Source organism: Piliocolobus tephrosceles, chromosome 8, assembly GCF_002776525.5.
Source record: "Piliocolobus tephrosceles isolate RC106 chromosome 8, ASM277652v3, whole genome shotgun sequence".
In the NCBI taxonomy this organism is placed as follows: domain Eukaryota; kingdom Metazoa; phylum Chordata; class Mammalia; order Primates; family Cercopithecidae; genus Piliocolobus; species Piliocolobus tephrosceles.
The window spans coordinates 49613577-49627454 of record NC_045441.1 but is presented as its reverse complement, the minus strand read 5'-3'; the positions used below and the strand labels follow the sequence as shown (position 1 = coordinate 49627454).

At 52.8% G+C, this 13878-nt stretch overlaps 1 protein-coding gene across 5 annotated transcripts in view; it reads right to left on the bottom strand.

Moving 5' to 3' along the window:
• The window catches only part of ADCYAP1R1 (ADCYAP receptor type I), a 58857-nt gene that overhangs the window by 33636 nt on the left and 11343 nt on the right, over nucleotides 1-13878 (bottom strand). For all 5 annotated transcript variants that reach the window (XM_023186032.2, XM_023186033.2, XM_023186035.2 and 2 more), the window contains exon 3: nucleotides 12549-12654. In XM_023186032.2, the coding sequence (XP_023041800.1) occupies nucleotides 12549-12654 (106 nt within the window). The remainder of the gene's footprint in view (nucleotides 1-12548; nucleotides 12655-13878) is intronic.

Sequence of the window (13878 nt, the reverse complement as noted above, 5' to 3'; positions counted from 1 at the left end):
CACACACACACATCACACACAACACACATCACATACTCACCACACATGCCATACACATCCACATCACACACACACCACACATATCACACACACCATACACGTGTATGCACATACCACACACACATCACACATGAATGTGCACACATGCACCACACACACATCACACAGGTACACACACACACCCACAACTTATATATACACACACTGAGGTGTGCTCCACGGCTTACAAGCCAGGCCCTTGCAGGGGACCGGAAGTGGTTTAGCAGAGGGAAGGCAAGGCCTACAGTCTGAGGGAAGGCTGAGTCCTGTACTGGGAACATCCCTCAAACAGGAATGGAGACACAAGGCACTTCTGGAGCTCCTGGGTAGGGAAAGAGGGAGCCTTCACCTGTTTTCATACTGCCCCACACCCCCGAAGCCCCACAGCCTCACAGCTGCACAACCTCACAGGATTGTGGGGAGGGGAGACACACCAGGCCAGGGCTGGATCCCTAGGAATGAGATGCTGAGATGCAGGGGTCTCTGCAGCAGCCTCTCCCACACGCCCCACCCTAGCCCCTCCTCAGCCACCACTGAGGGGTCCCACTTCAGACCTACCCCCTCAGCAGGGCCCCCCACCCACCCTAGGGGGAGGGGCAGGAACAGGCTGGTCTGAGGCTGCTGCTCCACTCCCCCCACCTACCCCCAAGGCAGGCCCAGCAGGGAACACAAATTCATCAGCTGGAGAAGAGGGGAAGGCCAGCCAGGCAGAAGCCTGCATGCGCCAAGCCAGAATTGTGAAAGGACTCGTAACTAGAAGAGGTGGAGGCAGGCACTGCTGCAGAGGCCCCCACAGCATCTCCAGGCTGATGGAGAGGAAGGGACAGGCCAACTGAGAAGTGTTTAGGAATCCCCAAGATTTGGTGCCTCATTGGACATGAACTGCGAGGAAGAGGAAACTGTCAAGCTTGATGACCAGATTTTCAGGTCTAGGGGACTCAGTGGCTCCTCTGGCCCCTTTCCCCCCATGCCCGCCTCTCCTTCCAGCTCTGCCAGCCTCTGTAGAGTTCCCTGCACAGCCTGACGCCACCTTTTCCTGCTCCATCCCTGCTTCTCTGGCTCTGTCCTCCCACAATGCTGAAACACCTCTCACCAAGGTCACCAGAGACCTCTTCGCTGCCAAATCCAAGGAACAATTTCAGCCTTTACTGGGTCCCCCCCACAGCCCTGACTGAATACAGGTGCTGGTAGCTGCCCTGCCTTTGGTTGCCCACCCTGCCCACCTTGGATGAGCTCACCCTACTCATGGATGTTACAGAATTGTATGTGGACAACTCCCAGTCCTCTGTGCTGTCCACTCTGTGAGGGTAGAGCCCACAGCTGGTTGCCTGCTGGACACCCCCATCTTGAAGGACCAAAGATGATTCAAACACTGCAGTCCAAGACTCAGTGCAGCATCTCCTACCCAAAGCTGATTGCCTGTTCCAGCCCCAGCTGGAAACTTGGGAGTCACCCCACTTCATCTCCTTCCCTTTAGTGCTCCTGATCAAGCCCTTGCTGGTTTTACCTTGAAACCTTGTGCAATCCACACCCCACTCTCTATTCCTTCACCCTACTCAGTGAAGGAGCTCAGGACCCCTCACTGAGACGACAGGTATACAAACCCCATACAGCTATGACCACAAGCTTTTCAAAATGAATATCTGGCCATGTCACAAGCCCCCCACCAACAATCCCACGCTTTCTGGGCTCTTAGCACCCTCAATCCTTAACATGGTACTTACGAGCCTACCACTCACTTTTCCTTCCAGCCTGTGGGTAGTGGTTGAGGCCATGGGATGAGACAGCTCACTTTGGGAAGGAACGTAAAGTAAGAAGAGCATGGAGGAGGGAACCCTGGAGACCCCATATTTATGGAGTGGGCAGAGGAAGCACAGGTAGTGATGCAAGCAGGAGAGAGTGGCAGAGGTATGGTGGGGAGGCAGGAGTGTGGAGCACCAGGCAGCAGAGGGAAGCTGCAGGAAAGCAGCCTGCAGCTGTTAGGGATTATAAAGGAAGGCTATGGAGAAGGCTTCTGTGCCACGTCAGGGACAGCGAGTGACCGACAGCACCTGCCTCACAGGGCTGCTGTGACGATTAATGAGTTCACATGTGCAAAGCTGTCAGAACAGAGCCAGGCTCATTCAATGCCTCCTCACTGCTGTCAGAATCATTAATTTCATTATCCCAGTTAGGTGTCCCTGGGAACTACTCCCCTGAGAGGCCTTCATAGGCAGGGAGGTGAAGCAGGGACCTGCAAGGTGAGATGGCCTGGGGCAGGGCCGCTGACAGGCCCAGAGGACTCCTGGGAAGGTGCTGGAAAGAGGAGGGGCTTGGAGCAGGCACCATGAGCTCACAGTCTCTGTTAGGGTCCGTGACGCTTGAGTGCTGTTTGGACCAGAAGGTATCCACAGCTTCTAGATGGAGAAAATCCTGTCTCTCAGAATTCACACCCGGCTATTTTGGAGTTCGCACCCAGTCACATTGGCCCATAGCATCCTGCTCATGGAAAGACAGAGTTTGGGAGCCAGAGGTACCATAGAAAGCTCTGAGAAGAATAACCCAAGAAGGTAAAGACATTAAAGGCCAGATGAGGGGAGCCGGGCATTAGGTCTCATAGCAATAGGCCAGTCATCGATAATTCTTGTGTAACCGTTAGCAGAGGACATCTAGCCAGCATGTGCTTGGCTGTGACATCATGTCCTTGAAAGAGACCCAACAGCACATCTTTGGCTGCAGCAGCCCATGTTGACCGTGGAACAGCCGTGGAGCGTGGCTGTGTCTGGCCCATGCCCCGGGAGCCCCAGCCAACAGATGTTCCCTTAATGGAGAACATTAGGCCCGGGCACAGCCAGCTGCTGCTACCAGCTGACACTGCCGAGGTCACAGGGCCACTTCAGAGAGACTGAGCAGGGTCATGAGGGTTGAGGTCAAGGAAGGCTGCAGAGGTCGGGCGGGTGGCACGAGGGGAGAAGGGGGCTCTCATGTTGGCAGCAGAACAGGGGATGCATTCTCTTAACTACTATTTACTGAGTACCTGCCTTGTGCCAGGGACCATCTATGCACCAGGGCCAGTAGTGGAGAAAAAGACAAAGCTGTGAAATTGACGTTTGAGGGCAGAGTGAGGGGAAAGGGCAGGTCTCTACTCAGCGTTAGGACCGGAAGCCCTAAAACTTGAGTTCTGATCTCCTTCTGCCACAGGCTCACTTGTGACTCAGGCCAGTCACCGCCCCCTCCACCATGATTCACGTTTCCTATGTGCACACGGACAACTGAGTGTCTCTGTGAACTCCCAGCTTTGAGTGACCAGAGCTCAAATCTGGAACAGAGATTCACCCAGGACCTATTGGTGCCCAGAGGATAGTTGGGGCAGCTAAAGGTGCCTAAAGGGCATCTGCTAAAGTGCCCTACCCTAGCCCGGGGCCTGGGAGCTCTCAGAATATATCTGCCACAGCTCTCAAAGCCCTCCTGGCACCCCGTATGTCCCCAGTCTGGGCCCCCTCTAGAGTCCTGAAGACAATTTGTATAGTATCAGGGCAGGTGGGAAACCTAGAATGAGAGCTCAGGACCCCAGAACCCGAAGACAATGTCCCTGACCCTACTGAGAGCTCGAAGGCCTCCACTCAGCCCTCTAGCCTGCATTGCTGGGGTCTCAGGAGACTCACAGCTGCCTCCCTGGGGCTCCCTAGAATGCTCTGGTACCCATTTCTCTTGCAGTTACCACCTCCCAGCCCAGCACAGATGGGAAGACCCAGCAGGCTCCCACCTCCTCTCGTCTTTTGAATGGAAGTTGCTCTGGCCTCAGCGGATTGGAGCTGAATCCTCCCAGGCCCCTTTCCCTGGAGCACGGGAGGATGGGAGTTGGGCTCCTGAGACAGCCTTGGGTTTTTCTAACTAAAAACAGCAACTGATTTTCCTTCCACTCACACACAGTACGTCCAGCTTCTACAGACCCATATGTTCCACACTCCAGTCTCAACAAAGCTAAATTTTGTTGAGACTGGAAGATTTCAAGATGCCTTTTCTCCTTCTTCTCCCCCTCCTCCCCCTTCTCCTTTTATCTTTTTTTTTCTTCCGACTTTCTTCTCCCTCTCTCTCTTAATTACTCATTTATTCAAGACATACTGAGTCAGACGATGCAGAGCAATACCAGAGTGAATAGAAAGGGCCCAGTGTCTGCCTTCACAGAGCTCTTAGTCCAGTTGTATTAATAATTTTAGATTTTTATGCTAAATTTTTAGAGATGCCACTGGATGGTGTATTCATTCCCTACTGCTGCTGTAAGTGTGTAAGCAAACTTACTGTCTTAAAATGGCACAACTATCATCTTATATTCCTGCAGGTCAGAGGTCTGAAATGGGTCTCATTGGGCTAAAATTAAGGTGTCAGCAGGGTTGCCTTTCATCTGGAGGTTCTAGGGGAGAATCCATTTCCTTGCCTTTTCCAGATTTAAGAGGCCACCCACATTCCTGGGCTCATGGCCCCTTCCTCCGTCTTTGAAACCAGCAGCTTTGCGTCCTCAAGTCTCTCTTCTTCTCTGATTCTCCTACCTCCATCTTTTACTTTTAAGGACCAATGTGATTATTCTGGGTCCACCCAAATAACCCAAGATAAAATTCTCAGTTCGAGATCCTTAATTCCCTCTGTAAAGTTCTTTTTGCTATGTAAAGTAACACATTCACAGGTTTCAGGGATTAGGATGATGTGGGCCTCTCAGGGCGGGGTGGGGAGCATTATTCAACCTACCACAGAGAGGCTTTAAGACAAGGAGTCACACTTGGATTTGGTTGTGTGGGGAAGATCATATAGTCCAATAGCAGAGATGCAGACACGGGGAGGCGTGTTAGGACATGGCTGTAGTCTAGGGGTGAGATGAAAGAGCTTGATTTGGAGCGATGGCAGCAGAGTTAGAGAGGAGTCCTGTGTGGGACAGAGTCAAGAGCAGAGCTGACAGGGCTTGGCAACACACTGGACCTAGCTGGCAAGTGTGCAAAAGACTATTAGTGCTCACCCACATCACATGACTGAGGGCATGCCAATGGTGAGAGGGTGGAAGTGTGGAACCTGCCTCTAAAATATCCCTCACAAGCTTCCACAGCCTGCCTCTCTTCCTTCTCTGGACCACCCTTGAAGACCACATGTTAAGGGTAACAGTGTTCCAAGATGGAAGAAACCTGGATCCCTGAATGACTGTGTGAAGTCGAGCTCCACCTCCTACCTCTGCTGACCACACTGGCCTATGATACATGCAAGCAAGAAATGTTACTGTGCTAAGTCTCTCAGATTTTAAGATTGATTTGTTACTGCTGCAGAGTCGAGGCCATCCTGACTAACACAGTACAAGGGAGAGAGGTACCAAGGATGTCACCTGCGTTTCTGGCTTCAGTGTCTGGATGAGCAAGTGGATTGATGGGTGGGTGGGTGGGTGGGTGGGAGGATGGATGGATGGATGGATGGATGGATGGATGGATGGATGGATGGATCATTTACCACAGTGGAAAGGGCCAGGCGAGAAGCAGATGTTGGGGGAATTAGGCAAGTTGGAAAGCAAGAGCTTAGTCTGGGGTATGTTCAGTTTGAGATGGTGCTAAGAGCCAAGAGGAGACAGCTGTCGAAGTAGGCAGCTGGAGAAAAGTCTGGAGTCTAGAGAAGTAGCAACTGGAGAAGAGGGCAGGGAGTGGGCAGCACAGGGATGCTATTTAGGCCACGGACATGGATGGTTTGTCTAGTGAGAGAACAGAGATCAGGGAAGAAAAGAGGAGAGAACAGGCCTGGCCCCAACAGAAATGCCAGCATTTAGAAGAGGCCTTGGCAAAGAAGACTGAGGAAGAAAACCAGGACAGGCGAGGGACACAGCAGCCAGGAAAACATGTTTCAGGGAGGAGATGGCCGAGTGCAACCAAGGCCAAGTTTCCGTCCTCCCCTTCTTCCTCCAGAGGTTGAAAATCAGAACAGATCCTGTTCTCTGTGAGACCTCTCCACTCCTGACAACATTCCAAGCCTCGTGGCTCCATCTGTGTATAGGCCCCCACTGGGGGACATGGGGAGAGGAATGCAGGCCCGAGGGTGGGTGGGGGAGTGCTGCATACACTTTCTGGAGCTGCTCCCACCTAAGACATTATAAAGTGCCCAGGAGTGGCAGTGAAGTGTGAGAGCAGGAGGGAAGGGATCCACTCAGGCAGGGCGACTGAGAGAGAACGCACGAGCTATTAGCTTTTGTCTGGAACAAAATAAGGAGCTAATCCTGGGTTGTCATGGTGATGATTTTGTCCAGTTCTACAGTGTTCAAAACTCCATAGAGCAGGGCACCAAAGAGACTCAGACAAAGCCGTGGTCCTTCCTTTGAGAAGCCACCTGAGGATGCCCAGGTATTGTTAGAACAAGGTCCCCATTTTAGCATGCAATCCAGGGTAAAAACAATTCAATTTACCAGAATTTACTTGACTGCCAATGTTTCTGTTCCATAAAATGAGGACCCCACTGTGAGCTGAGTGCTGGGGGTGGCATAGGACTAAAGACGCTGCCATCCCCTTTGGAAGTCAGTGGTTTTCAAAGTATGGACTGCAGACCAGCAACACCACCTGGGAACTTGCTGGAAATGCAGATGTTCAGGCCCCATCCAGATCTACTGAATCAGAAGCTCTTGGGGTGGCCCCAGCAATCTGTTTTAACAGAAGGTCTGATATTCAAGTTTGAGAATGACCAGACTTCAGGAAAACACAAGTTTGGATAGAAGTGAAATCCTCTGTCAGACAGGGAGTAAGTTCCTCAGCATGAGGGTCCCTGCAGACACCACCCTTTCCTCAAGCTTGAGGCCTGTTGAGTCTCAGAGCAGCTGAGAGGCCCAGACAAGAAGCTCCTCCCGCTCTAAGGATGGGGAAGCCTCGGCCCAGCCCTGATGTGCTTCCCTCCTCTTGGCCTCTCCCCTCTAGTGAAGGCAGAGAGGACTGGTTCAAGGCACTTGGTGCCCTGGAGAGGCCTCTGAGACCAGGTCAGAATAGCAATAAGCAGGCCTTTCCATCCTCCCTCCAAGCCTGCTCTCTGCTGCCCCTGCTATGGCCACCACAGGCCTCCTCTTCCTTCTCCACCAGAGTGTGGGGACCCTCATCGAGGACCACACTGACCAATCCTGCTTAGATGCAAGGAAGGTTTCTGGGCTGATGAAAATCTGCATCCCTGCAAAGAAGAGATGCTGGCTGGTCTCATCCTGGGCAGGCAGACTGCAGAGTAAACAGAGCTGGGGGCTGTGTGGCCTGGGGATGCCAATTCCCAGGTACAGGTGTTCTTTGTCCCTCCCTTCTGGTCACGAGAGCACTGCGGGAGAAAGGGCACTTCCTGTCTGAGATAACAGACCTGGGTCCCATCTCAGAGCCGGCTCTGCCTCCAGTGTGGTTGGCCAATGACCATCACCTCTGGCCTCAGCCTCCGTGGGCATCACCTGATAGAGCCAATTTGGTATTGGCTCAAATCCCATTAGCATTTGGGGGTTTGGAACCAGGGACAAAATGACTAACTATGTCTCCAAAGCCCCTCCTCTCCTCAATAAACACCTTTAAAACATGACAAGGATTTTGCAAACAATGCAATGCAGGCTGCAAGCTTGCTTTCACTCCCTATGGCCATCTCCCTGGGCTCTATTTCTCACTCCCATTAAGCTGCCTGCTACCATGGGTGCCTCCCCTCAGCGCATCTCTGTCTCCTGGCCACCATTCTGAAGGCCACTCTTCACAGCACCATCCTAGATTCTCTTTAGGGTGGAGGTCCCAGGACCAGTGAGGAGCAGGGGCTTGAAGGAAACAAATGCCTTCCTGGAGCCCCCTGGAGCCCCCCAGCCACACACACACAGTGCCACGGACATAATTCAACTAAGATCAGGGCTCTTGCTCCAATTGACTCATATTACTAGATTTAAAAGATTGTGGGAGACACACAAAATATATAAAAGTATGTTAAAACTCTATAAAAGACACTGTTGTGAGTTTACGCTCACAGGCATTGGAACAAGCTGTCAGGTTTCCTTTTTCAAGTGTGTTTCAAGGACATCGGCTGACCTTTGGCCAGCGTTCTGTGCATGGTGTGTGTGCTTGGGGACCACCCAGGCAGGGAAGGCACAGGAAAGAGATGCAGCAGGAGGGCTGGCATGGATTAATAACACAACACATAGATGTCGATTCTTTGGTACACTCAGATTTGACTCGGCTAGTAGTGAGCTCCCCAGCCTGGCTTATCTGGGCCCTGAGGGGCTACTCTCTGCCTGAGAGCACTTGAGTACCCTGGTGGATGCTGTGCTCTGGCCAGTGGTTCTCAGACCTGGATACACTTTAGAATCACCTGGAGGCTTTTAACACAGATCTGCATGGAGTCCTCCTGACCCAAACGCTGAGGACTTTGGTCTGGAGAGGGGCCTGGACATCAGCATCTTTAAATGCTCCTGGGGACTCCACAGTCCTGCAGGTGTGATGACAGGAGTGGAGGCCCATCTTTCACAAGTGTGTTTAATTTGGAGCCAAGAAGCCCAGCTCCAGTCAGGGCGCCCCTAAGAGCAGGCCAGAGGTTCTTAAGGTGCAATGGGGGAAAAGTAAGGCTTTCCCTGGTGAGTGACAGCAAGGTCAACGCTCTCCCTGAACTTGAGGTCCCCTTGAGGGGAGTCCTCCAACCTCAGCCTGCAGGGCAAGCTCTTCAGACCACAACCCCAAAGTGAGCGGGATGGATGCTGCTTCTCAGGACAGCTTCCCCAGGGGCCTCTCCTCATCCTGGCCTGCCCCTCTCCTTCCCAAGCAAGTCATTAGAGGCCGAGACCTCATTCTATCCTGGGCCTCAGAAACACAAACACCCTTTGGCCTTTTCATAGCTAAGAAAAGGGCAGACCTCGAGCACATTTCAGGGCCCCTCTCTCCCAAGGCCTCTTTCCAGCCTCACTGCAACTGCCTCTGCTATATGACCTTTCACCCTGGCAACGGGAAAGCTGAGGGCCAGGGCGTCTCCTCACTCCTATTCTGAGCAGCAATGCAGCCCAGGGGCGAAGGCATGCACTCCAGAACCATCCGCATGCACACCTTGGCTCCACCTTCCCAGCTGAAGGGTTTACTAGGTAAGAGACAAGCAACCTGACCTCTCTGTGTCTAAGCAGCCTCATGTGTTAAATGGGGGTAAAACTCTACCCAGCCCATAGGCTGGTGAGGGTTAAATGAGTTATTGAGCGTGAGCACGTGCACATGTGTGTGTGTGTGTGCGCGCTTGCGCACATGCGTGCATGTCTGAGAGAGAGAGAGACAGAGAACCCAGTGCCTGCCTTGAAGTGGTGGCTGTTACAGTGCTCACCCGCCTTACTCACTGCTCCCCTTCCACCCTTCTCCAGCTGAACGCTTCTCTCCACCTTCCCGTACTCTCCATCTGCCCTCTGAAGCCCAGACCTGGTCCCTAACCTCTCCCCTGCTCTTCCAGAGAGCCTTCCAGGATTGTTCCAAGTGGCACTGACCTGCTTCCTAGAGATGTCTCTCTATTCCCCAGAAGAACTGGGATCTAGCAGAAGGTGGGAGCCCTGGAGACCCCCAACACTCCAAGATGACAGCTTCTAATAACTACAGCGTCTTAGTTAAGCGCTTAGCAAATGCCATATGCTGTCCTTAGCACTTCTCACAAGCTTTTATCACTTAATGCAATAATCCCATGTGGTAGGTATTATTTTTCCTCCATTTTTCAGACATGAAAATTAAGGTATTAAGGGCCCTTCAAAGATCCCACGGCTGGTGCTGGGGCTGGGAGGGTGCTGGGACCCAGAGTGTGTCACTCTTCAGAGGTGGTGCATCCCAGAAGTTGAGGGTACAGGCTGCCTGAGGGCAAGTTCCACCTCTGCCTCTTAATGGACTATGTCCTTAAGCAAAGTACCTCCTTGTGCCTCAGTTCCCTTATCTATAACATAGGGGTCATAATAGAACCACCCCCATCCCCCAGCCGCTGCGGTGGTGGAATGAAGTGCTGGCACAGAGCCTGGCACAGAGGAAGTCTGTAGAGGGCCTGGCTATTAACATGATCCACTCCACCCCACTCATTTTAAAAGAGAAGATCCTGAGGCCCAGAGCAGGAAAGGGCCATGGAGTTGGTGGTCCAGCTGGGCCTTTAGTCTTTTCCTCTTCCCCACCTAATGGCTGCCCTTTGCTTCTGCTTAATTAGCTCAGCCCCATCCCATGATTCAAGGAAGAGGACGAGTAGGGAGAGATGAGGGACCCTCTCCTTTAGGCACACCATGAGAGGGTGCAGCCTCCTCTCCCATCTGGACAGGGTTAAAGGAGAGCTATTCACTCACCTCTTGGAGAATCCTTCACACACTGACCTCCTATGACCAGCCCTGACTCACAAAGTCCCTGAAGGCGGACAAGTGGAGCCCCCGGGGCAGTTGCAGAGATACCAGCTCAGTGGGAGCAGGTCACTGCTTTCCCCCACCTTCAACTCCAGTGCAGATGGACATGAAATACACAATATCTGCTCCCTGGGCCCTCAGCCATGCCCCCTCGACAGCCCAACCCATCTGCTCCAATTCTGAGTTCCAAATACAGGAGGTTACTCACTACTGCCAAAAACACCAGGCTCCTGCCTCTTGTGGATTCCTCAGCCTACCGTGTTCACCCATTCGTCTATCCCTCAATTCTCCACTGCCTTCAAATGCCTACCTGTCCCTTGGGCCTAGCTCAAGGGTTCTCAACACCAGCTTCTCATTAGAATCGCCTGGGGAGCTTTTAAAAACGATGGTGACTATGACGGACTCAGGCTTCTGATTTCATTGGTTTGGATTGTGGCTGGAGTACATTTTTCTGAAAGTTCCCCAGTGATTCTGATGTGCAGCCAGGTTTAAGAAGCAAGGATCCAGTTTCAATATGTGAATCCTTCCCACAGAGAACTTATCTCTTCCTCTCCTGAGCACACCTGCAGGTGAGACCTGCTCCCCAGCACTGGCCTGGCCCCACCAGGGATGCTGTACGTCCAGCCTGGCATCCATCTCTCTTGTCTCGGCCGCGACATTCCTGTGGACAGGCCTGTCTTGCCCTCTCAGCCCAGAGTTCAACAAGCAGGTGTGCAATTAAACTGCACACAGCTTACACTGAGGTCCCTGTCCCATCCCAGCCCCTGCCTCTATTCTTCCCTCCTGGATGCTTTTATTGCTCAACCCCAAATGTATCCAAGACATGTGATGCAGGAGCAATGGCCCTGGGTTGAGAGCAGGACTCCTGGGTTCCAGACCCACCTCAGCCTGATCCTCCATGTGATCCACACCATCCCTGCCCTCAGGGCTCGGCAGTCCCACCCTCCAAACAGAGACTTGGACCAGATATTCTTGGGGTATTCTTTGAGCCTCCTCCAACAGTGTGCCCTTCTGGGCCCCCTGCCTCACTTTCCCTCACTAGTGGGGCTCCAAATCCCCATTCAGCCTTGGTTAGGGCTGAGCAAGAGCTCAGCTGGAGGCAAAGGCCAGCACAGCCCAGAGTAGCTCCCTCACCAGTGAATGTTCACTGAGAAGCAACTGGCCGGGGAGCTCCATCCAGTGGGACCATTCCATTTAACTGGGCTGCGGATTAATCAAGTGCTTAAACAGATGGTGCTCAGAGGAGCCAGGAGGATCCAGAAGGAAAAATGAATCCCTCCGGCCTGAGTACAGAGTCCTACCCTTAGGCAGCATGGAGCCAGTCCTCCAACGATTGAGGCACAAGTGAGGCTGGAGAGGCCTCTGTGATGCCCCCTCCCCCAAATCCCCAACTTCCCCTGAGGCCAAGATTCGAAGGCACCTTTGCTCTGTGAGCCTTAGCTTCCCATCTGCACAATGGGGAGTTAGGAGGAGAGGGGTTCAATGGGGCCACTGGTTCTCACCAGGGATCGTGTCACTCCCTTGGGACATTTGAAATCTTGGGAGGCATTTTGTGGCTGTCATTGGGATCGGGGTATTATGGGCATTTAGAGGGAGAGGCTAAGAACGCTCAATGTCCTGCAATGTGTGTTTCCTCCAGCGCAGGGAAGCAGGACCCTCCTCAAATGCAGTGCCAGGAGAAGCATTGTACCCAAGTCTTCAAGACTGCAGTTCCTGCTGCTGCTTTCTTCTCTGACTTCTGATGCAATGAACAGAGGAGATCGGAAAGGACCCCACATTTCCTGCCCTGGGTTGACCAAGTGCTCTACAGCTCAGCCATAGGCAACAGCTGTGTCCCTGCTGCCACCAGGCCCATTCTGCTGCTAACAAGCTCTTGACAGCCACTGCCCAGCCCAGGCACCAACACTATCCTAGCCCCTGTGGGAGAGAAGGCGGCCATGTCCAGTTACCCAGAACAGCTGTGAAGCATCCAGGCCACATGAACCTTGAGGACGGCAGCCCCAGCATCATTGCCCAGAGCAGATCCAGAACATCAGTATTCCGAAGGGCTTTCTGAAGGCCCCAGAAACCCATACCCTTGACCACTCTCTGCTAAGTGGGCCTGAGAACAGGAAAACAGTTCTGAAAGCTGGCACTGGGGACGTGGCAGGCTCCCTACTGCCCCACTTACCTGGAGAGGAATCATTGAAGCCCATCAGCTCATTGGCCCTCTGGATCTTCTCCAGGCACATGGCTTGCTCCTTCTTGAAGATGCAGTCAGAATGCATGGCGGGGGCCTGTAGGAGAACACAGGATGTACGGTGGGAGCGGGTAGGAAGGCCGCCTGTAGGCTCTCCTACCAAAGCCCCAGGGGCAGTGTCCTGGAGGGAGTGGGGAGTAGAAGCAGAGAGGAGAGTGACAAGAGATGTCAGGGCCAGCAGGGGCCCTGACATTCACCTTGAGAGATACCATGAGGGCTCTTCTCAGTCACCAACTCAATGTGTGGCTTTGGACAGGTCCCACTCCCTCCTGGGCTCTCAGTTTCCACATCTCATAACAATATTAGCAAGCGCATCCAGCACTTCACTCTGTGCATGCATTATTCTGAGTGTCATATGTGTGCGTGTGTATGGATCTGGAGAGTACTATGCAGTACTATTTTTATCATTTTCCATTTTACAGATGTGGAAACTTAAGTACAGAGATGTTAAGTCACTTGCTCAAAGTCATGTGGCTCAGTAGACTGAAAAGCCAGGATTCCAACCCAGGAGGTCTGACTCCAGCAGCCACAAGGCTACTACTGCAGTTTAAAGGAGAAAACAAGTGGTAGGGGAGAAGTCAGGCTGAGAAAGCTCATTGTCTCTTTCCTCCAGGGGCTCAGGAAGAAGGTGCCCCCAGCAGCTGCAGGCTAAGGAGCAGTGGTGCCATTTAGTGGGGACTACTCACCATCCTTATTTACAGAAGGAGAAACTGGGGCTCAGAAAGGTTAAGAAACTCCAGCCCAAAGTTACACCGCTGGTTAATAGCAGATATGGGCTTCAAGTTCAGGACCAAGTAACTTCACAGTCTATGCACTGCTATTATGACAGCTGCTTCCAAATGCTGTCGCTTTAACACAAGACCCCAGGGCAGGGATGGTTCCCAGGGGGGTGTCAGCAAGTATGGAGGCAGTCACATGGCATTTGAGTTGCCAAGGGCCATGTTTGGGGACACAGTCCAATCCCTACTATTCACCGATGTGCAGGCAGTTCTCAGGGAAAGGGACAGGCTTGTCTGTGGCCACACAGTGAGTCAGGGCAGAGGCAGGACTGGTACCCAGGGTTCTGAGGACAGCCTCACCCACTGCTATTCTGAACTCTCAGGTAGAGTTGTGGGACCAATACCTGGGAGTCCTCCTCTGCCCACTCCCCATCCCCACCTTTGCTCAGGGAGAGATCTGAGCAGGGGGCAGCCTTCTGAGTTCTGTCCTGGCAGGGCATTGTGGGCTGGTGACGAGAAAATCGAAAGAGCCTTCTGTAGCC